We start from the raw sequence: 23,538 nt of genomic DNA on the forward strand, positions 1-23,538 counted from the left end.
GACTAAATAGAAGGTAGGAAGGAAGTAATATCTGGTAAGCCTTATATGTGATTACCGATAAATTATCCATATTCGTAATGTATTAAATCAACATTTACAATGTAGAAATAACTAAAACATAAAGTACTTAATAAAGAGAACAAAAAGTGAATTTAAATACCTTATGGAGGACCTCCTCAGCTCACTTCACTTAAAATGCACCAGGCTGCAGGTAACCATGCTAGTAAAGGGTATCCTTTCTTCCAGGCTAACATTTAGTGTTAATTCAGAAAAATCTGTAACCAGAAAGACAGTAAGATCAGAACTCTTTAACACCCTGCTGGCTTTTCTACACTGACTTTTTTATTAGCACAATAATCAAGAGGTTGACTGAATGGCATATATCTTCTACTTCAAGAGAATTTGTTAGACAAAATTTGGCCAAAACTCAGTTGGACATTGTCATCCAGGACAATTCATTTAAATATTAACCCTTTTGATGCATTTAAAATGTGATTAACAACCTAAAATTTAAGGCAGATTTTGAAAAAAATTTATCTATTTTTCATCTGGGAATATATGGCTTTATTTCTTGAGCCAAATCAACTGAGGTTAAACTGTCTTTTCCCCATCTAAACACATATTTCAGAAAAGAAAGAAATTCTACTTAGGATTTGTAGTCTTCAAGCTAGACATATATCCATTTTTTTCCTCCTTAGACTGATTGTTGTATTAAAAAAAAATGTTAAAAAGTCTAACATTTACATAGGATTAGGTCTGCTTCCTTGCAGAGCAGTATTTTAGCTTCCACACTTTCACCATTACCTGTTACCACTGAGCACCTCTGGGTGGGCAGCACTCTACTAGATACCATTTTTCCACACCACTAACTCCAAATCATTATTCTCTATTCTAATGGCAGCTAAAGGTGTATTCTTTTCTCTTAAGTATCCTACTTTTCACGTCAGTTGTTTTACTTAAGACCATAAAACCCATTAAGTATCTTGAAAAACTAGTTTTTGATCTAAGTGCAATGAAATAAAAAAATCTAATTTCTTAAATGCATATCTTTAACAAAAAATAAATCATTATTGAGCTTTAATGTTTACAATTGGGGCTTTGTTTGGATAGTTCACAACTTTTACAAATGAGGTCTTTCTTCAAGAATGCATCTTGTTTTGGGCCCAAAATCACTGAATAATTTCTAACCTAACATTAAGAATATAGGATAGTGAGAAGAGATTATAAAGTTCAAGCCAAAATTGAGTGCATTTTCAAACACACAAAATATACAATTTCATAAGAATTCTTTATTCAGATAAAAGGAGTCACTGGACCTATGCATTAGCAAATTGTTTTAATATTCAAAATAACTTTCACTTTTTTTGAAGTGATTGTGTCAAAAAGACTCTAAAAGATATGTTCAGTGTACTTTGCTTTTTCAGTATCATTGAAAAAATTTTGTTTCACTTTACATGATTTTTCTCCTAAGTTTTAAAATGGCATTTTTCATAATTGTATCACATATTTATGTCTTCAAAACTTTCTTCTGAATCATAAAAGCCATATATGTTTTCTTCTTAAAAAATGAAAACAAGTGTAGTTAAAATGTTTAAGTCAATGGATTTCAACTTTAGCTGTACCTGGAGAACTTTACAAATTATTGATGTCCAGGGCTGGGGATGTGGCTCAAGCGGTAGCGCGCTTGCCTGGCATGTGTGCGGCGCTGGGTTCGATCCTCAGCACCACATACAAATAAAGATGTTGTGTCCGCCAAAAACTAAAGAATAAGTATTAAAAATTTTTCTCTCTCTCTCCTTAAAAAAAAAAAAAATATTGACGTTCAGGCTTTCTCACCAAAAATTCGGATTTACTTGGTTGGAGTAACAGCACTTTAACAGCTCCCCAGATGATTGTTAAGGACCACCTCTGCCCTCACCAGTCCACACTTCAGGGCTAACATTTGGTTCTAGACCTCTTTATATGTCCCAGCCTGTGTTTTCCTATAGTAAATAACATTACAACTAATAGTGTTGTTCATAGGTCTGTTTGCACATGTCTGGTGTCTGATTATATGTGTGGATATTGTGACTAATGGAACGGCTAGGCTAAAGCATGTGCTCTTTTACAATTCTAGTGGATATCACCCTCCAGAGACCGTACAACTTTACACTCACACTGGCAAGGTGTGTGGTTGATTGCCTATTACCTCATACCCATACCAGCACAGTGACACTAAAGTTTTTGATCTTTTGCTACTCTGACCAGGTAAAAATGGTATCTGCATAATTTAAAAAAAATTTTTTTTTTTTGGTAGTTGTAGATGGACAGCATGCCTTTATTTTATTTATTTTTAAGTAGTGCTAAGGATCAAACCCATGCCTCACACGTGCTAGGCAAGCACTCTGCCACTGAGCTACAGCCCCAGTCCCTACATAATATAAATTTGCATTTCTTTTTTTTTAAATATGGGTAGGGTTAAACACATTTTATTTATTTATTTACTTACTTACTTACTTACTGTAGTAGGCATTGAATTCTACCACTCTCAGACCTATATCCCCAGCCCAAGCACCTTTTAAGAAACATTCAAATTTCCATTTTGTAAACTGCTCAAATTATTTGCCCATTTTTCTATTAAGTTATTAATTTTTAAAAACTGATTTAAAAGTGTTTTTGTTGTTGTTGTTTTATAGGGAATATATCCCTTTTCTGAACATGGGCTATAAATTTCTCCTCCTAGTTTGTCATTTGTCTTGCCTCTGGCATGTTTTGCCATGCAGAAATTTTTCTATTTCTAAAACTGACTTTCAATCTTTTATAGTGCCCAGGTTTTATATCACACTCAGAAAAGATAAGGCATGATTTTAACTGATGGCTCATGGAAAAATTCAGTTTTTTTTTTTAGGACTTTCACAGTATAGCTATCTGTACAGAGTCTTCAATTGACAGGTTTCTATTATGTCTGAATTAAAATATATTCTGGGGAGAAGAATAAACATTGTCTGGAAATAATTTTGAAAGATATTAATGAATAAAATAGAACGATTTGTATTCCCAGGAGTAGCTAATTAAGGTCTTTGAAGTCTTAGACTTTGTTAAAAAACTATCAGATTTGTTTTCAAACAATCCTGGCAATATCTGAATGTATTGATTGAAGACCTATGTGCATAAGAGACAACTGTATCACAATCTGTATGTCTGAAAATACAAGTTTATAGATGCTAAAGGAGGAGGACTTAGTAGGCCAGCTAATTATACAACTAACATGGGTAATCACTGAGAGAGTATAAGAAATTTTAACCCTTACTCTAGTCACAGAGAAGACACCAGGACAGAAATAACACAATTTCAAAGAGTGCAGAGTGTGGATTATGAACTAGCATTTCCATCTTATAACCTATTTTTACACCCATGTCCCTACTGCTTGACCTCATGCGATTAAAGTTCCTCTACCCAGGAAAACGAGGAAAAGCACTCTTTCATATGCTGGGCATGGTGGCACCTATAATTCCAGCAACCCAGGAGGCTAAGGCAGAAGCATCACAAGTTTAAGGCCAACCTCAGCAACTTAGCAAGGCCCTAAAAAATAGCAAGACTCTGTCTCAAAATAAAAAATATAAAGTACTCCTGGGTTCAGTTCCTAGTACAAAAAAGAAAAAGCACTCTTTCATGATTATCAAACTCTGAATTTTTCTAAGCATTACACTGGCACAAATATTTGTATGTCTCCCCCCTCCCAAACCCTTTATTTCTAAGAATAAGTTTGTTCTGGCTCAGCCTGGGTAATTCAGTGAAACCCTCTCTGAAAATAAAAAATAAAATGGGATGGGGACATAGTTCAGTAGCAGAGTGCCTCTGGGTTCAATCTTCAGCAATGCAAAAAAAAAAAAAAAAAAAAAAAGTCTGTTTACACTCAATTCAGGAAAATTATTTAAAACTAAGCACAAGAGCTGTAATAATGATCCCTTCCAGAAAAATTTAGTTTATTTTCACTTGGAATAATTTATCTAAATAGATTACAAATCATCTTTACCAGGTTTCTGAAAATTCAGATGGTCTACAGGTGAACTGTCACTCAATTGCCAAATTGTTTTAACCTTTTTCTGACCGCTATTTATTTCCACTCTCCATTTCTGTGGCTTTTCTCTAAGACCAAGAGGGAAAAAAAAATAAAAACATTAAAAGACAAAACAATGAACAGCTATTTCCTTTCTTTTACAGTCATCTAGTGAAGTCCTTATGGGATAAACACTGAAGAAAAATAGGTCATAACTCCCATTTTGAGTGCAATCAAGAGAGGAAAAGAAATAAGAATATAAATAACAATAATAGAGAAAAACTGGGTAAGAGGACAAGAGAAGCCTGGAATCTGACTCAGAATGGGGACTGCAGAGTTGAGGAAGAACCTCAGAGGTTACAGCATTTGAGCTGAGTATGAAATGATGAGTTAACTAAGCAGACAAAATCTAGGAGGAAGAAATGACACAGGCATAGGCACTGAGGGGTGAGGGTGAGATATCTGAAGAAAGTCAATGATAGCATCCTTGACTCAAAAGGGAGGAGGGAGGATGTGGCATCACCTGGGCCAGAAAGGTGCAGGGTCCAGGCACAGGAGGCCTTGAAGACCACACTTAGGCACAGGAGCACTGTCCTAAAGGTAACAGGGAGTCATTTAAACAGAAAGATATCACAAAAGAGTGTGAATTTTAGAAGATAACTTTGGCAGCAACATTGAAACAGAAGATTATGTTGACAGAGAGAACGGTTAGGAAAGAGGATTTTACCAAAGTCCAGTATGAAAAAGACAAACGTAAAGAAAGTAATGACGATGGGAAGAAAGGGCTGAATTCAAGAGGTACAAATAAGATCAGGACTTTATATCAATTTATTTTATTTTATTATTTCAATTTCTTTAACTGGTGACTTGGTAATCATTTAAAGGAGGGAGTACAGGACAACAATTAGTGGAGAATAAGTCTCAGGTTTCTATTTTAGGTATTAGATGGATACTAATGATGGTCACTTGAAAGATGAAATGCAGAAGGACGACAAAGGGGACTAGGGGCTCATTGTTGTTTTAACATTTTACTAATTTTTAACCAAAAATGTATGTATTTATCATATACAACATGTTTTCTATATATATACATTGTAGAATGGCTGAATCAAGCTGATTAACATGTACATGTACATGTAAAATTTATTCTAGCATTTTTCACCTAATACATAGGTGCCAGGTTGTACAACAGCTCTTAGCACTGGTTCAGAATTAGATTCTAGACTAACTACATGACCCTGAAGCTGGGGATTCACATCTAATAGGCATATAGAAATTTAGGTCTGAAGTTCAGAAGAAGCTGAAGACATAGATTATGAATTATCATTAGCCCAGAGAAACTGTTCTGGTGAAAACTCACATCTAGGAAGCAAGCTGACCAATAACTTAAAAAAAGAACTATTCTTGGGAGTGGGCCAGAGAAGTGAAATTAAAGTTAACACAGAATGCATGTCACAGAAACTAAGAAGATAGGTTTAAGAAAAGTATAGTGCTAAACAACAAATAGCCTATGGGTGCTTACTGAAGGAGAAAACTGATGGCACACAAGGAGCAAAAGAACATTCTTTTACTGAAAATCATCCACTGATTTTGGCAATGAGTGGCTCTTGGGGACCTTCACCTGAGCAGTTTCAGGGGAGAGATGGGGGTTTGTCTAAGAAAGAACTAAATAGAGGGGGGAAATTAACAGTGGCTGTAGTATGAGAGAAACTTCAAGTATTTTCTATGTGGAGGGAAGAATCAGGGGAGACCATCACTTGTAGCAAACCCAGTGCCCAAGTAGATAACTAACCCATCACCATAGCCTCCCCAATCCCACATTCTCCTTTTACTCCCACAGCCATATCCTTGGCCTTGCCACTCTCCTGATCATTCCACCCCTCCCACCCCAATCTGTCATTTCCTTTCTGGCTCTACTTTCTACTTTCTTTTGTGAACAATTTCAAATTGAGAACAAAATGAAGAATTAAAGGCTTGACAATCTAAAAAGAGCTGATATAAGGTCTGGGAGAAAGAAAGGGGAGGACTACTGGACTGTGGTCAGAGAGTGGGGCACTGATGCAGGTTTCAGAGGAGAAAAGGTTCTAGATTATGAGGTTCCCATGGTATAGACACCAAAATTGCCAAGAATCATGGGTGGACTTAAGGTAGAATTTAATTATTAAACTGCTTACCTTTGGTATAAGTTTTTTACAGCAGCTGGTCTAACTGGCAGCTGAAAAATGTGTTGCTCATCAAGAGGATTTTGTTTATAATATTTTATGCAGGATCTAAAAAAAAACAAAACAAAAACCAAAAACTCCTTTTGGAAGACTCATTTGGAGATAAAACTTTCCTTAGACTATCAGAAATATTTTATTGAGTACCATCTACCACAAAAGTACAAAATGAACAGCACCTGCCCAACTAAACTTAGGGTTTTTTTTTTTTTTTTTTTTATTATTAAAAGGAAATCTCAACATCCCCCTACTTCCTTTTTTCTTTCTCTTTCTCTCTCTCTCTGTACTGGGTATTGGACCCAGGGGTGCTAGGTCAATCACTTTAAAAATAAATTAATAATAGACATATTTCTCATAAATATAAAAACATGCTTAATATGTTTACGTTGAGCCCAAGTAAAGGCTCAAATCAGGACAAAGAGGTATCAGAAACATAAAAACTAAGAGGTAGAAGAGAGACAAAGACATGGCCTCCATGGTTTTCAGAGTCTGGGGTATATGAGTTAACTTGATTATACTACTGATTTTTAATGAAAACAATTCTTTTAGGTTCTGTAAAAAGTAACAATTTCAAACCTTTCTCTTTAAAATTGAGGCAAATTCTAAATTTGGAAAAGGCCCAATGGTTTATTTACTCCTCATTTGAGGGCTCTAGTACATGTAAAACACCAGCAATACATGTATAAGGATTATTCCAAATTGTTTTTAGTTCTAACTGTTCAGAATCTCTAACTACAACAATCCAACTGCAGAGGTCTGGTAATACTATCTGATTTCATCCAGTTGTCCATAGAGATGGCTGGTAATGATTGGTCTGACTCAGATTTATAGGGATGTAAAGAAGAGAAGAAACAACATTTATTAAGCACTTATTATGTGTCAGTGACCTTATACACAATTATATAATTTAATCCTTACAGCACACATAGGAGGATTATTTATTTGTTTATTGACACTGAGGATTGAACCCAGGAGTGCTTAACCACTGAGTCACATCCCCAGCCCTTTTTTATATTTTATTTAGAGACAGGGTCTTGTTGAATTGCAAAGTGCCTCTCTAAATTGCTGAGGCTGGCTTTGAACTTGCAATCCTCCTGCCTCAGCCTCCTAAGCTGCTGGGATTACAGGCGTGTGCCACCATGCCTGGCTTTACATAGGAAGTTTAATAATCTCTGATGGATCTAATGATGCTTTTCATAGAGGAGGAAACAAGATTAAGTGAGAGGAAACTTCCTAAGGAAGTTAAAAAGTGATAAAACCAAGTGTTAAGTCTGAGTATTCTGGATTCAAAACCCTTTCCTTCCTATGATAGTGACCTAGAACCATGCTAATCTGAAGACAGGGTGAACAAGTTCTATCCCGACTGGCAATAAAAACTACATATTTTGGCTGCAGTTTTTCAGAAGAGAACACCCATGTTCCTTCCTTTATTTCTTTTCCAGACTGGGGATCAAACTCAGGGCCTTGTACATTCTAGACTACTACTCTACCACTAAGCTACACCCCAGCCCTTTAGATTTTATTGAAATTTTATTTAGTGAAAAAGTTGGCCAGGCTTGTGATTCTCCTGCCTCAGCCTCCCAAATAGCTGGGATTCAGAAGAGAAGATGTATCTATGAAGCAAACAATAAAAACTTACTGTGTTAAAGAAAAGAGGAGCTCATGTTGAAGTTGAATGAAAAACATGCAACTAACTATTATTTCTAGAATATGGTGAAGTTTTTGAACACGATTAACCTGTTCTTGTATCTCCACTGATGAAGAAATGAAGTATTCCTGGAATGAAAAAAATATAAAAAAGGACTGAAACTGACCAAATTACGCTATATACATATATGATATCATGGTGAATTTCACCTTTATCTGTACTTTAAGCTATATCTCCAGCCATTTTATTTTATTTTTTTAGTATTTTTTTTTAGTTGTAGATGAACACAATATCTTTATTTATTTGTTTTTATGTGGTGCTGAGGATCGAATTCAGTGCCCCACACGTGCAAAGCAAGTGTGTATCTACCACTGAGCCACAGCCCCACCCCTTTTTCAGAGCAGGTCTCACTAATTTGCTGAGAGTGTTCTTAAACAAACGATCCGCCTGCTTCAGCCTCTTGAGTCATTGGTATTACAGGTGTGTACTACCATGCCCAGCTCCCACCTTTATGTATATCTATAAAGCACCAGTTAAAAATAAAACTATAAATAAGTACAAGGAAGACCAATTAAGTAGAGGAAAGGGAATGGGGGAGGGAGGAGGGGAGGGAAAGAGGAAATGGAGTGGGGATACTGAAGCAAATTATGACATGCATGTATAATTACATCAAAAATGAATACCAGTATTATGTATAATACACTAATAAAAAGAAAAAAGAAGGCTGAATGTTTTCTCTGATAACTGGATACTGATCCATATGGGGGGAGCATGGGATGAATGGAGGAATTTTGATTGGGCAAAGGGGAGGGAGGGTGGGGGCCACGGGGGTAGGAAAGATGGTGGAATGAGATAGACATCATTACCCTAGGTATATGTGTGATTGCACAAATGGTGTGATTCCATGTACAACCAGAGAAGTGATAAATTGTGTTCCATTTGTATACTATGAATCGAAGTGCACTCTGTTGTCATGTATAACTAATTAGAGCAAATTTTTTTTAAAAGTGAAAAAAATAAAATAAAAACAAAAAAGAAAAAAGTATAAGCAAAATAGAGAGTTAAAGAATAAGCAGAATCTAGGGCTGGGGTTGTGGCTCAGTGGTAGAGTGCTTGCCTAGCGTGAATGAAGCCCTGGGTTCAATCCTCACACCACATAAAAATAAATAAATAAAAGTACTGTGTCTAACTACAACTAAAAAATAAATATTAAAAAAAAAAATAAGCAGAATCTGTTACGTGTGGTGGTGCATGCCTATAATCCTAGCAACTTGGGAGGCTGTGCCAAAATACATTCCATTGTCATGTAGAACTAATTAGAACAACAACAACAAGAAAAAAGAACATCATAGCTGGGCATGGTGGCACATGCTTATAATCCTTGTGGTCAGGCGGCTGAGGCAGGAGGCTTACAAGTTCAAAGCCAGCCTCAACAACTAGCAAGGCCTAACAACTTAGTGAAAGCCTTTCTCAAAAAAAAAAGTGCTTAAGTGGTATGGTGGGGAGAGGGAGGAATATATGTGTGTGTATGTGTGTGTGTGTGTGAATTCTTTGCAAAATGATTCTTTAATATAAATGGGTTGATAAATATAAAATAAACCTTCTTTATAGGGCTGAAGACATTCCCTAATAATTCTAGAGAAAAGTTATAGCAGCACATTTTAAAAAAATATATTTTATTTTTTAGTTGGACACAATATCATCTTTATTTTATTTATTTTTATGTGGTGCTGAGGATCAAACCCAGGGCCTCACACGTGCTAGGCAAATGTTCTACCGCTGAACCACAACCCCAGCCCATATAGCAGCACATTTGCTAGAGCAGGATGAAAACATATATCAGTATCATCAATTTGTAAAGTAAGAGAAATGACATTGAGTAGACTAGTTTTTCATTTGTCTTACTAGATAGTAATAGTTAAGGTACTGACTGTCTTTTTCATGTTTCCTAGAGCACATTACAGACACTTAAGATAGAATGACTAAACAAAAGAAAAACCAATTTTAGAATTAAAAAAACTCACCAAGTGATTCAAAGATGCAAGTTCCTGACCTATGAAGAAAAAACACATATATGCAAATCAGTTTTAGGAATTGTCTATTACATGTTAAGGAACCCAAGCAAAACTTTCCATAGTTCATACATGAAAGAGATCATCAAGCTAAACACTTCCTCATAAAAGACCAATTTTTTTCTGACATTTTACACCATAAATACATATTAATACTATTCTAAAACTGATCACAGCTTGCTCTAATAAAAAATCACCAAGTATTGGGTATTAAAATAGCATCTCATAAAAGGCTTTTTAATTTACTAAACTTGCCGAATCTCAAATGTTTGAACTATAAGCAAATAAACAAAACTATAGTTATATTTAATTTAATATCTTTTTGAATGGCTCACAGGAGAGAAATGCTTGTTTCACAGTGAAGGGGGGGAGGGGGGGTGGACCAGGACTACAAATGACTAGAAGCAAGTAGAAAGATAAAATGTGAAAATATCTATGGATGACAACTGGACATGCTTTTTAATGTTTTGAGCTGGGAAAGGAACTTACCTACAAAAAAACTGATATAATCTTTTTTTAGTTTGTCCAAGCCAATTTCCAAAAGCATTTGAAGTGGAATAGTCCCACTGAGAGAAACTGTGTCCATGGTTCCATGATAAGACTGATGAATGAGCTTACTTAGTAGACTGTTACTCCCACTATGGAGCTAGAAATCAAGAAATTTTTATAAAACCATCCAATATGCAAAAGAGAAGTAAACTGCATAAGTTAAAAATTATAAGCTTTCATTCTTCATCTCCTGACACTACAAATTGTTTGAATATGTCAGTTTCTTAAACTGTCACTACAAATTGTTTGAATAAGTCAGTTTCTAAACTGTCACTACAAATTGTTTGAATATGTCAGTTTCTAAACTGTCTTTTCTACCTTAACTGTTGAAAAGTTCAAAGCAACTCAGAAGAGTTTAAACTTACCACCCCTAAGTGATAAGCTTAAGCTGTGGGAAAACTCTATCCCTCAATGGCCTGTGCATATATCATAAAGAATTCCTTTATGGCTATGATATCCAATATAACTTGATAATTGCCAATTAAAAAGAACTGTGAACTTAAAGATTTAATGTGTTCCAAGTGCTATATAATTCATTTTAAACATATATAAAATATTTGTCATTTTCCCACTAGTTTCTATTTATTTCTATTTTAACTTTTATCACAATCTTTTTGCATTTTCTTTTTAAAGTAGTTTCACATTTTGCACTTACTGTATACAAAAGAATTTTACTTGTAAACATCTCAAAAACACAGAAATTCTTAACATAAAATTATAAATAGTCAAAACTAAAATGCCTACAATCACTAATGCCCAATTAAGCAGAGCCTTTGCTCTCAAGTGTACCTCTGTTCAGAACTAAGAAAGCCTTTTTTCTTTTTGGTGGTGGTGGCAGGGTGTGCTAGGGATTAACCCAGGGCTTCATACATCTATGAAAGTTTTTAAACTTTCATAGTTGTGAATTGACAGCCAAGTTATTTAAGATTCCTATTAAAGAAGGAATTTTTGTTTGTTTCCAACTTTTAGCTTTTCCTTCATTGTAAAAATAGTGCAATTTCAGTATGGAAAATTTGTAAAGTACAGAAACATATAATGTAGTTGGAAAAAGTCACTTGTAATCTTTTCACCAGAGTTGACTGTTATTAATATTTTAGCATACTTGTTTTTAGATTTTTCTCTCCAAATTTTACATTTTTAAAAATATTTATTTTTTTTGAACAACTAATAAAAAAATTTATTTTTTAGGACACAATGCCTTTATTTAATTTATTTATTCTATGTGGTGCTAAGGATCGAACCCAGGGCCTTGCACATGCTAGGCGAGCACTCTACTGCTGAGCTACAACCCCAGCCCCCCAAATTTACATTTTTATACAACTGTGTATACTCCTTTTTTTTTTTTACTGAACATTATAAGCATCTTTCCACATCATTTGTCAGCAACACTTGCTAGCAACTATGATACATGCTATTATGTGGCTGTATCATTATGTACTTGCCATTCCTTTAACAAGGGGAATTTAGTTGTTTATAATCTTTTGCTACTATAAATGAAACTATAATGACTATTCTGATATATGCAATCTTGACATATTTTTGTTTATGAGTTTAGCGTGGATTCTGTCCATAGAATAATAGTTCAAAGGTCATGCTACATTTTGAGGATATCAATACATCTTCAAAATTACTTTTAAAAAAGAGTATCCCAGGAGCTAGGGCTCAGTGGTAGAACTCTTGCCTTGCATGCATGAGACACTGGGTTCGATCCTCAGCACCACATAAAAATAAATAAGTAAAATAAAGACATTGTGTCCATCTACAAATAAAAATATATTAAAAAAAAGAGTATCCCAGTTTTTATTTTCATCATTGGTATATGGAAATACTCAGACACAGAATAGTTAACAATGACAATATTAGTAGCTGCAGTGCCTGTGTCCTTACCCATCATACTATGCCACTGAGAACACATTCTAGCACTATTCAACCTACCCATGGCTGTATATCACCACGTTGTAGACTCTGGATGATCAACGTGAAACACTTCACCAAGTCTTGATATGAAACCACACCTTCAAAACCAAGTCAAACTAACATTATTTTCATATTTCTATAAATCAAAAATGTCATTAAACTTAAGAATACACAAATGAATTAGAAGAATCTGTACTTTATAGATGGGGGAAAGGAAAAAAAATTACAGAAAAAAGACTTAAAGCATTTTTAAAAAAATACTTACTTTTTTAGTTGTAGTTGGACACAATACCTTTATTTTATTTATTTATTTTTTATATGGTGATGAGGATCAAACCCAGGGCCTCGCACATGCTAGGTAAGTGCTCTATTGCTAAGCCACAACCCCAGCCCCGACTTAATACATTTCTAAGGTTGAACTGAGATTGCCAGAAAATAATATAGTAAGCAAAATATTAAGAAATACTTTTGACTTTTCTAATAATTATAAATTTATTAGGTATATATTTGTGTTCATATAAATATAACATAATCCTGGGGGTGTTGCATGCCAGTAATCCCAGCAACTGGGGAAGATGAGGCAGGAGAATCTTGAGTTCAAAGCCTGCCTCAGCAACTTAGCAAGGCCTTAAGTAACTTAGCAAGACCCTATCTCAAAATAAAAAATAAAAAGGACTGGGATGTGGCTCAGTGGTTAAGCGCACCTGGGTTCAATCCCCAGCACCATAAATAAATAAAAGAAACATAAAGCAAAATCTAATACTTTAAAAAGCAGGAGCAGAGCTGAGATTGTAGCTCAGTAGTAGAGTGCTTGCCTAGGACCTGCAAGGCCCTAGGTTCTTGATCCTCAGCACTTCAGAATAAAACTTGTCCCTCCAACCATGTCAGACCTCCTGGCTCTAATAAATTCCAACCAAAAAGCATATCAAGGTTAAAGAGAGAACTTACATAAAAAAATAAATAAAATAAATATACAAAAAAAAAAAGCAGGAGAAAAGAATAGACTTATAAAATTGCTTTATCTTAGTATAATTCTTGAGCATAATATGCCAATCTATTATTAGAAATGAATTTGATAATATAAACATAGACTGGTAGTACATACTGCATTATTTCCAAAAGATTTAAATAACAAAAAAATTTTTAATCACAATGGATACCTACTGCTGCTCATTTTGCACCAAAGTTGTTCAGCAAAATCAAGATCACCCCGCACTGTGATCAGTACGGACCTATCAACTGCAGCAGTGTCATGATTCACTGTCTGAAAAAGATATAAGTTTGAGAGAATGTCAGTTTACTTATTTTTAAAGTGAAATAGCTTAAGTTTTTAAAGGCTGCTCTGAGACATTGCAGATTTATCAACACAAAGAATAATATGAATATATTTTCTACACCTTTTCATTCACTGATGAGACATACAATAGATTTGAAAAACTAGACTTCTTAAAGTTATTTTAAAACTCTAATGCCTAGAAATGAGCATTCAGTTTTCTTTCCACATAATATTTATTAAATTACCTTAGTCTCCATTTTTCTTTTCATTAAAATGAGAACATACCTAGTTTTAATTACTAATACCACATTATGTCATAATAACATCATTTTAAAGTGTATTAGTATACTATAGCAATATCATCATATAGTGTACTGACACTCATTTCTCTGTAATTGAGTAGCTTAATAATAATGAGATTGTACCAGATCTACTTGAGATGATACAACAAGAAAGGTAATAGCATAAGCAAATTTTCAAAGCATTTCCTGTGTACATTTCTAACTAATAATAATCACTTACCTCTGCATCTTTTTTTGTAGGATCACCAAATCCATCCAGCTTATTTAAGTCTAGAAAGTAGCAAAAGCTAATTAACTTAATTTTTGTTTTCAAGTTTTCCAAATTATTTTCATCCTACTCCTATTCTCAAGTAGCAAATGGGAACAGTAAAAGCATGAAATTTAACAAATTAACCTAACTCTGCAATGGCAGTAACAATAAATACCCATCAGGTAGGGGTGTGAGAATGAACTGAGGTAACATGAAAGCCCCTGACACACAATGCTGGACACATGGCAGGTACTCAAGGGTTACTATTTCATCCTTCTTTTCCTATGATCTCAAATATGTTTGTGTTATATAAATTTCAAACTAAATCTTATTAGTTTTTTTTTTTTTTTTTTTTAGAATTACTTAGGTCTTTACCATTAGCACTTTGGAATAAAATCTGTCCCTTCAACCATGTCAGACCTCCTGGCTCTAATAAATTCCAACCAAAAAGCATATCAAGGTTAAAGAGAGAATTTACATTTAAATATACCAAGTGTAAATTCCTATTTAAGAAAAACAAGAGTGAATTAGGAATTTCATAGGGGCAATTTAGCAAGATGTCTCAAAAAATAAAAAGGGCCGAGGGTATAGCTCAGTGGTAGAGCACCCTGGATTCAATCCTCAATACCCCAGTCCCTGCAATAAGAATGAATTAGGAAAACAAACACCATTCAGAAATTCCTGCACAAGTTCAATAGCAGATTTTGGTTCCAGGGGCTCGAGCCATTCAGTCACACCAGTCTTCAAACCATCAGCCAAAACCTATGGGAGATTTTAAAAAGCCCAGAAGCTTGTTAGTAGAAAATATAGCTTAATAAATAAGGATGTATTTAGTACTATTAATGGTAGTGACATTTCTTGAGTATTTAAACTCAACTGCACTGTGAAAGTATATGGTAGATTGCTTGCCTACCATGTGTGAGGCACTGGGTTTGATTCTCAGCACCACACATAAACAAATAAATAAATAAAGGTTCATCAATAACTAATAAAAATTTTTTAAAAATGAGGTAGCTATTACTATTACTCTCATTTCATTGAGGCTAAGCTAAGGGAGGTTAAATAACTTGCTCATAGTCACTCAATTATGTAATTCCAATTAGTAAAGAAAAGCCAACAGCACATGAAAATATGCTCAAAGTCATTAGAAATGCAAATCAAAATTACAAGATACTAGTTTGTTCCCACTAGAATGGCTATCATTTTTTAAATTTGACAATATCAAGTGTTGGCAAGGATACAAAGAAACTGGAACCTTCCTACAATGCCGGTAAGAATGTAAAATGCGGCAACCACTTTGGAAAAAAGTAACAGTGTGACAGTCCCTTCAGAGGTTCAAACAGTTACCATAGACCTAACAACTCCATCTATGAAATATGTAAACATATCTACACAAAAACTTGCATATGAATGTTCACAGCAGCATTATTCATGATAGGCAAAAAGTAGAAACAACTACAATGACCATCAGCTGATGACTGGATAAACAAGATGTCGTGTATCTATACAATGGAATGCTACTTAGCACTATAAAGGACCAAACAGAAAGTAGATAGTGATTGCCATGGGCTGGTGGAGGTGGGAAGTGAATGCTAATGGGTATAGTGGGCACCATATTTCATGAAGGGGTGATGAAAATGTTTTAAAATTAATTGTTGATGTGTACAACTTGGGTAAATATACTAAAAACCACTGAAATGCACAGTTAAAATGAGCGAATTTTATGGAATATAATTTATATTTCAATAAAACTATTTTCAAAAATAAATGAAAAGAAATGAGCAGGACAGCAGCTGGATCATACCTGGCTTTGCATGCCAGGCTATATGGAATTTCTACTGTATTAAAATGAGACATGCTCCTAAGATTCAATTTGTAGAGTAGAGCTAAAATTACTGAAATATAAAATTCTTCAAACACACATTAATCTTTAGCATCAATCAAAATTCCAGTTATGAATAGGAGGCCATTTGGAATAAACTGGCAATTGACCCACCTGGAAAGGGGGGACCCTCATATAAATAAAAAGGAAACACTCTACTAGAAAATGGAAAGATTTGTAGTTACTGATGCTCCCCTTTAAAACTGTAAGGACAATCACCATGTAAGTGATATTAGCAAACTTTTTTTATGAAAACATGCAATTTAATGAAAGTTAAGAATTTCAGAAGGATACTCACAAGGACAAATTTCAGTTCTCTGTGAAGATGATTCAAACAACCTCTGGGCTCTCCTGATTCCACTTTAATATTCTAAAAAGAACACCAAATCTGTCAGTTTTAATGGGCAATAACTGCATAAGAGAGTAACTTGCATTTCAAACCAACCAAACATTTAAAAATATATTTTATAAAGCATCAATGAATTGAAAAATTAGATCAACACTTCATTTAAAACATTTTACCCAGATTCTGCCATCTTGATATAGTAACCTAAGCTCAGGGAATTGTATACCCTCTCTACATACCATAAACAACTGTACTTGCATGGAACAATTGCCCTTTTCACATGCACTGCTCTCCTGCTTCAAACACACACTTATTAATCTTTAGCATCAAGAGGACAAGGTAGAGAAATTTCAGTCAATGTATCTAAAGACTCAATGATAACTCAGCATTATCACACACCAAAAATAAAAATCCAATAGTTTTATAGACTCCTTCTAACTAAGCCAATAGAGCACTGTCCTAGTCAGAGGTTAAAGTTTTACAAATTTAAGACCTTATAATTTTTTTAAAAAGGCCAATATATGTAAATCCCTACTACAGGAAAAGCACAAAGAATGTAATTATCCAAAATCTTACCATGCTGAAGGAACCACTGTTAACACTATCCAGGTTTCTGTGCATGCATTTTTTTTAAACATAGTTGAGATCATACTGTATATATTATTTTGTATATTTCCTTTGTTCTTAAAAAGCATTTTCTATTTAAGACATTTTGAAACATGACTTTTTAAAGCCTGGATAATATATGTCACCATGGATATCTATTTTAACTACTTCCCTATTGAACATTCAGGTTTTGTTTTTAATATTTTAGAAAGAACTGTGTCCAAGATTGAATATCTTCTACATGATTTTTTTTGGGGGGGGGGGGTACCAGGGATTGAACTCAGGGGCATTCAACCACTAAGCCACATCCCCAGCCCTATTTTGTATTTTATTTAGCAACTCTCACTGAGTTGCTTAGCACCATGCTTTTGTTGAGGCTGGCTTTGAACTCAAGATTCTCATGTCTCAGCCTCCTGAGCTGCTGCACCATGGCACCCAGCAATATCTGCATTCTTAAGAACACAGGAAACCATAAATCATTTTAAGTCTCCACATAACAGACTTCATTAATCACTAGAAAATTCTGTTTTAATTTAATTTTAATTTTTTTAGTTGTTGATGGACTTTTATTTTATTCATTTATTTATATGTGATGCTGAGAATTGATCCCAGAGCCTCACACACAATTGAGGCAAGTACTCTACCACCGAGCCAAAAACCTAGCACTAGAAAATTCTTAAATTTCTAATTGTGGAATTGTGAGCAACTGATGGCTCAGCTCACTTGGCAAAACCTCCCCTGGATGCCCTGGTGAGACTCCAGGAGCAAGGCAAGACTTTCAGAGTTGTCCAGCCTTATACCCAGTGACTGCTAGAACTGAAAGCATGCAGCCCCAGCAATGAGCAAGTAAACAACCATTTAGGGGTCTTATAAACCCAAGCAGAAAAAAGGGTCCATTCGTACCAGAAATGCAGTTGAAGAGAGTGGGGGAATTTGAAGAATCTCATCGACAGGACTCCAGGAAATATCCAAAGTGATTGTAGTTTGTGATGGGGTGACTATATCATCCAAAACAGTGGACTTAAAGAGCTCATACTGGGCAAAGCCTCTGGCTGTTACCTGAAAAGAGTGCATCCAGCAGACCCTTAGCATTATGTTTTCAAATGGCTCAAGAGCCCATTTTTTTGCAAAACTACTTTGATTCTTGTCCCAAAAGAAAAAAAGCACCTTACTCTGACTTTCATTCCAAATGGAAAAATAAGAGTTCTTTTTAAGTGACAAACATTAGCTTAAAGGCAAGAAGTCACATATAGTCAGCCCTCTGTATCCACGGGTTCTGTACCAACCATGGAGCAAAAACATATCATTTTAAAAACTACATCTGTATTAAATATGTACAGGCTTTTTCTTGTCATTATTCTCTGAAAATAAAATATAGCAACTGTTTACAAAGCATTTACACTGTATTTGCTATTAAAAGTAATCTAGAGATGATTTTATGCACAAAGGAGGATATGCATCAGTTATATGGAAATACTACACCATTTTATATAAGGGACTTGAGCAACTGAGATTTTGGTATCTGAGGAAGGTCTTAGACTCTATCCCCATTGATACCAAGGATGACTGTATCTTAGCTGCTGATAATATGAAAATAAACTTGATAAATTTCAGAAGTGAAAAAAATCTCTTTTGGGGGGAGAGGAGGTACTGGAGATCAGAAATGAAAAAAAAAACTTGGGGCTGGGGATGTGGCTTAAGCGGTAGCGCACTTGCCTGGCATGCGTGCGGCCCGGGTTCAATCCTCAGCACCACATACAAATAAAGATGTTGCGTCTGCCGAAAACTAAAAAATAAATATTAAAAAATTCTCTCTCTCTTTAAAAAAAAAAAAAAAAAAAACTCTTTTGGGGAGAGGAAGTACTGGCCTTGCACACGGAAGGCAAGCATTCTACCACTGATCTACATTCACATCTTGAAAAAAATGTTTAAAACTAGGAGGGCAGGTCAATAACATTTTGAAAAAAAAAAAAACAAGAGAGAAATACTTACAGTAGACAAGTGATGTCTTTTCTTGTGTGAATTTTTTAGGTTTTCCAGACTTACAGAATAATTTTTATCAGCTACAGGATACGAAAGAAAAAATTAAAGGTACCACTGAAAATTATATTGTTAGAGAGTTAGAAAATCATAATTTCTTAAATTGTGAGGATGCCATAATACTAATAATTGTTGATATTAAATTTTAAATCACTGTGAGTGAAATGTTTATTTCAAAATAAAAGTGAAACAAAGGTCAATATCACCATCAAAAATATAATTAAAGCTAGGTGTGGTGGTACAGGACTGGAATCCCAGCAACTCAGGAGGCTGAGACCATAAGCAACTTAGTAAGACCATGTTTCAAAAATAAAATAAATTTAAAAAATCATTAAATGTTTACTATGAGTCTGGAATTATATTGTTATTATATTCAGTTATTTACATCTAAGGAAAGTTGCAAAAACATACACATGCGAATCAAATGAAACCCAAACAAAACAGGCATAACCTCCTTTCCAGACTTTCTGGTTTTTCCAGAATCCTTCCTCCAAGTTGTACAGTGGAGTAACTTCATGTAATCAACTAAAGTCCCACTGTGTACACTTCCCCTTTAATATAAATATTCAGTAAAAACCCAAAACAAAAATTATACAAATAAATACAAAGAATGAGCACTCACCTTTACAACTAACCACATACAAGACAATTCCTGTAATACTGTCATTTGTTGTGATGAGCTCAGCTCCTAGCCAACAGGTACTTTCAGGATCTGAACTGTCACATCTTATCCAAAGGGGAGGAAGGGCAGTAACTGGCTGATTAATCTTCAAATGGGTCATATTAGGATTGTGAGCCATGGTGTAAAGTCCAATTAATTGCCTTGAAAATAAGAGTAAGAAGAACAAATTTAGGTAAAGATCATAATCAAGAATTTTCTTTTTGGGCTGAGTGTGTAGCTCAGTGGTAGAACACATGCTTAACAAGGGAGAGGCCCTTGCATCTGATCCCCAGAACTACCACCAAAACAAAAGTGTGAAGCCTGGGTTTAATACCTAGAACTGCAAAAATAAATAAACACAGAACTTTAATTTTTTAAAAAATAAATGAAAAGTAAAAAATAAAAAGTAACACTATACCAAGAAGAGTCTCAAAAACATCAATTTGGAAATAAAGTAGCAAAATTCGTAAGTATATATGTATGTATATTTCACACAGAGATGTGAGAATAAAGCACACTAGTTGATCAAGAAACACAGACCATAAAGTTAAGAGTCTGACTATATGGGAGCAGCTACTAAAAAGGAGATCAATATGGAGATGGGGTGAGAATGGAAGTTGGGTGTGAGAGTAATTTAAAGAAATAATAGGTAGGAGCCAATAAGCATATCATAAGATGCTCAAAGTCATGAATCACCGGGATACTTAAGGAAATTTAAATGTGGCCTCTGAATTAGATACTAATTATAATGTTAAATTTTCAGATTTTGATCATTGTTCTTTGGTTACATAAGAGAATATATTTGTGGGCTGGGGATATAGCTCAGTTGGTAGAGTGTGCTTACCTTGCATGTATGTACAGGTCCCTGGGTTCCATCCCCAGCACCCCCCCCCACACACACACACACACAAAGACAGAGTAACAAGATAAAATCATAAACATTAAAAAAAGAGAGAATATATTTGTTTTTAGAAATTACACAGTGAAATATTTGGGGATAAAAGAATGAAGCTTCTGGGCTGGGGTTGTTGGCTTAGTGTTAGAGTGCTTGCCTTGTATGTGTGAGGAACTGGGTTTGATCCTCAGCACTGCATATAAATAAATAATAAATAAATAAAGGTCCATCGACAACTAAAAATTCAAAAAAAAAAAAAAAAAAGATAAAGCTTCTCCAATATACTATCTATACCTATTACATACATCTATACCTATATGTCATTTAAAAAAATTGCATATATATATATATATATGTGTATGTATGGTATGTGTATTTTATATGTAGCTATATAAGTGCATACTTACAACATAAATACGTACACACTATATATATTTCAATAGTTACATGTGTTGTATATAAAAATAACAATATATAATTAACAATATAGTTATACTGTGTACACAAGTGTATTGTATGTACATTGCTTTATGTATAGATCTACATAGAGAGGGAGAGAGATTGACACAGCAGATTTAGCAAAATAAAATAATTAGTGAATTTGGGTTAAGGGTACACAGAAGTTCCTGCACATCTTATAACTTTCTAAAACTTTATAAATATATCAAAACTAAAGGTTACTCACAAAATGTGTTTAAATTTTTGTTTTTTCAAAGAGATAAAACCTGAATTTACTATGAACAGATGTCCAGGAAATAAATTTCTAAACAATTTTATTTCAAAAAGGAAGTAAAATAATTCCAGAAGGATGGTTTAAAATGCAAGAAGAAATAGAAAGCAAAGAAATGATAGCATATGAATCAATCCAAAAAACACTGCCTGATGAAAACAATATCAACAATGTTCAAGTTGTCTGGGAGAAAAATAGCCTATATTAGGACTTAAACTCAAGAAGCCGTGAAAGAAAAGACTGAATAATTTAGCTACATACAATTTTAAAAAAACTTTCACAAAGCAACAAAAACAAAACAAACCTGCATGAAGGAAAGTCACTTTGCAAACAGTGTTATGGTAACTATCACTCTCTAATGATATTATTTTTATGACTCTATCCTCCAGAACTCCTTGAAGGCAAGGAATTTTTTTTGTTTTGTAAGTATGGAAAGGTTGGGCAAAGGGAACTACATATGGCTATACAGCAGGAAGACAGAAAGTGAAGCTGGAGAGGCAGATAGAGGCATTAGGGTTTCCAAAAGGGGCACAGTGCCATCTTGGGTAGGTAATTCCCAGTTGTGCTGGAAAACTCCACGCATTGCAGGACATTTACCATCCACAGCCCAATCCCAGTAAATGCCAGTCGTTTCCCTTGATGGTTATGACTAAAAATACCCCTGAATACTTCCAATGCCCATGGGGTACGGTACCATTCCATGTGGAGGATCTCCAGGACAAGTAAATGAAGCTCCTGTATGTTACTCATGTGGAATCTGGATTTTATCATAAAGGGAAGGAAGAACAACTGAAGGATTTTTAAGCAATATGATCAGGTTTTTATTTGATAAAGATCAGTATGGGACTGGGCTCAGTGATAGAGCACTTACCTAAGGCCCTGGGTTTGAGATTCTCAGCACCAAAAACAAAAAAATCACTGTGGCAGTAGTGAGGGAAAAAAAAAAATGTAGAAGAGGTGCCAGTTTAAACACAAGGAAAACAAGAAGCAACAACAAATTGGAAAAGAGTGGAGAAAGGGAAGATAACTGTGTTCTTCCTACACATTCATGATGCAGATGGAATGTCCTAATGGAGCTATTTTTAGAGAGCTGGGCTTGTATATCTTAGGGGAAAATGGAAGGAAGAGAGATATCTGGGTGCTAGATACCTATTTTTTCCCAATATTTACAAGAATGCTTCAAATTAAATCCTCCCCCCTTCCACCTCTGACCCTATGCTGAGGAAAAAACTTACCTTGCTTTCCCAACTGGTAAAGCAAGTGGTCCAACATTTTCACCAGTAGAGAAATCAGAAATAGCAGTTTCTTCAGTTTGTGGTTCTTCAACATGACTTGTTTCTTCCTTTTCTAATGGCTTTCAAAATGGTTTTAATTATTTAATCAGATAAAATAGCACTTTTTAGTCAACGCCTTACTATGTAAGGGAATAACTACAGACAGAACCTAACATACTCATTTCTATACCCATAAGCACAAACGATGGGGTTGTAGTCACAGACTAGTTTGGTACCAACAAATCACACCATTATAAGCATTTCCACTATCCCATAAAAAAGATATCAATTTAGTTGCTCCTGGTAAAGGAAACATCTGATGCCATTAGAAAAGTGCTCCAATATGCACAAAGTGATAAAATCAATATCAAGTTAAATCAAGGTAAAGATAAGATACCAAGGGAAATACCAAGAGAACCTCCCAGATTTTGTTGGATTTTTCATTTCCCAAACTGGGAGATCTTCTTTCTGGGATATGATCTTAACTCCACAGTCTTGCTCCTTGTACCTATTCCTCTTAGGGCTATCAGCAGTTGTCATTGGTATTATAGGATTCCAGTATCTATGTATTTACAAGATAGTTAAATAGCATAGCTTAGGTAGTAACAACAGTAATTTTAAGAGTTAACAATTCCTGAGTACTAAATACTGTTCTAAGTTATCTTTTATTCTTCACAAAAATCCTGAGCTAGATGTTATTATCATCTCTGGGAAAAGCGAGGTAGCAAAAGGCTAAATAACTTGCCTAAAAGCCAATATTTGAACCTAAGTGTGCTCACATGGAAACCTACATAAGAATGCTTACAATAGCTCTATTCATTATACTACCAAA

At 34.6% G+C, this 23,538-nt stretch overlaps 1 protein-coding gene across 3 annotated transcripts in view; it reads right to left on the reverse strand.

Annotated features, from left to right (window-relative positions):
- Window positions 1-160: 160 nt before the first annotated feature.
- Window positions 161-23,538, reverse strand: part of Zwilch (zwilch kinetochore protein) — a 30,015-nt gene continuing 6,637 nt past the window's right edge. The window contains exons 4-18 of one of the 3 annotated variants that reach the window (XM_046426473.2): window positions 22,668-22,786; window positions 19,769-19,968; window positions 19,099-19,169; window positions 18,010-18,165; window positions 16,453-16,524; window positions 14,941-15,034; window positions 14,243-14,292; window positions 13,609-13,708; window positions 12,463-12,542; window positions 10,468-10,624; window positions 9,931-9,959; window positions 7,898-8,034; window positions 6,214-6,309; window positions 4,016-4,128; window positions 161-275 (exon numbers count right to left, since the gene is read on the reverse strand). In XM_046426473.2, coding sequence (XP_046282429.1) covers window positions 187-275; window positions 4,016-4,128; window positions 6,214-6,309; window positions 7,898-8,034; window positions 9,931-9,959; window positions 10,468-10,624; window positions 12,463-12,542; window positions 13,609-13,708; window positions 14,243-14,292; window positions 14,941-15,034; window positions 16,453-16,524; window positions 18,010-18,165; window positions 19,099-19,169; window positions 19,769-19,968; window positions 22,668-22,786 — 1,563 coding nt within the window. In that variant the 3' untranslated portion in view covers window positions 161-186. The remainder of the gene's footprint in view (window positions 276-4,015; window positions 4,129-6,213; window positions 6,310-7,897; window positions 8,035-9,930; window positions 9,960-10,467; window positions 10,625-12,462; window positions 12,543-13,608; window positions 13,709-14,242; window positions 14,293-14,940; window positions 15,035-16,452; window positions 16,525-18,009; window positions 18,166-19,098; window positions 19,170-19,768; window positions 19,969-22,667; window positions 22,787-23,538) is intronic. The other 2 variants (XM_046426475.2, XM_046426474.2) reach the window with 2 other exon arrangements.

The sequence above is a fragment of the Marmota monax genome, unplaced genomic scaffold (genome assembly GCF_021218885.2).
Source record: "Marmota monax isolate L192 unplaced genomic scaffold, Marmota_monax_Labrador192_F-V1.1 WCK01_AAM20220418_F8-fsc00078, whole genome shotgun sequence".
Taxonomy (NCBI): Eukaryota; Metazoa; Chordata; class Mammalia; order Rodentia; family Sciuridae; genus Marmota; species Marmota monax.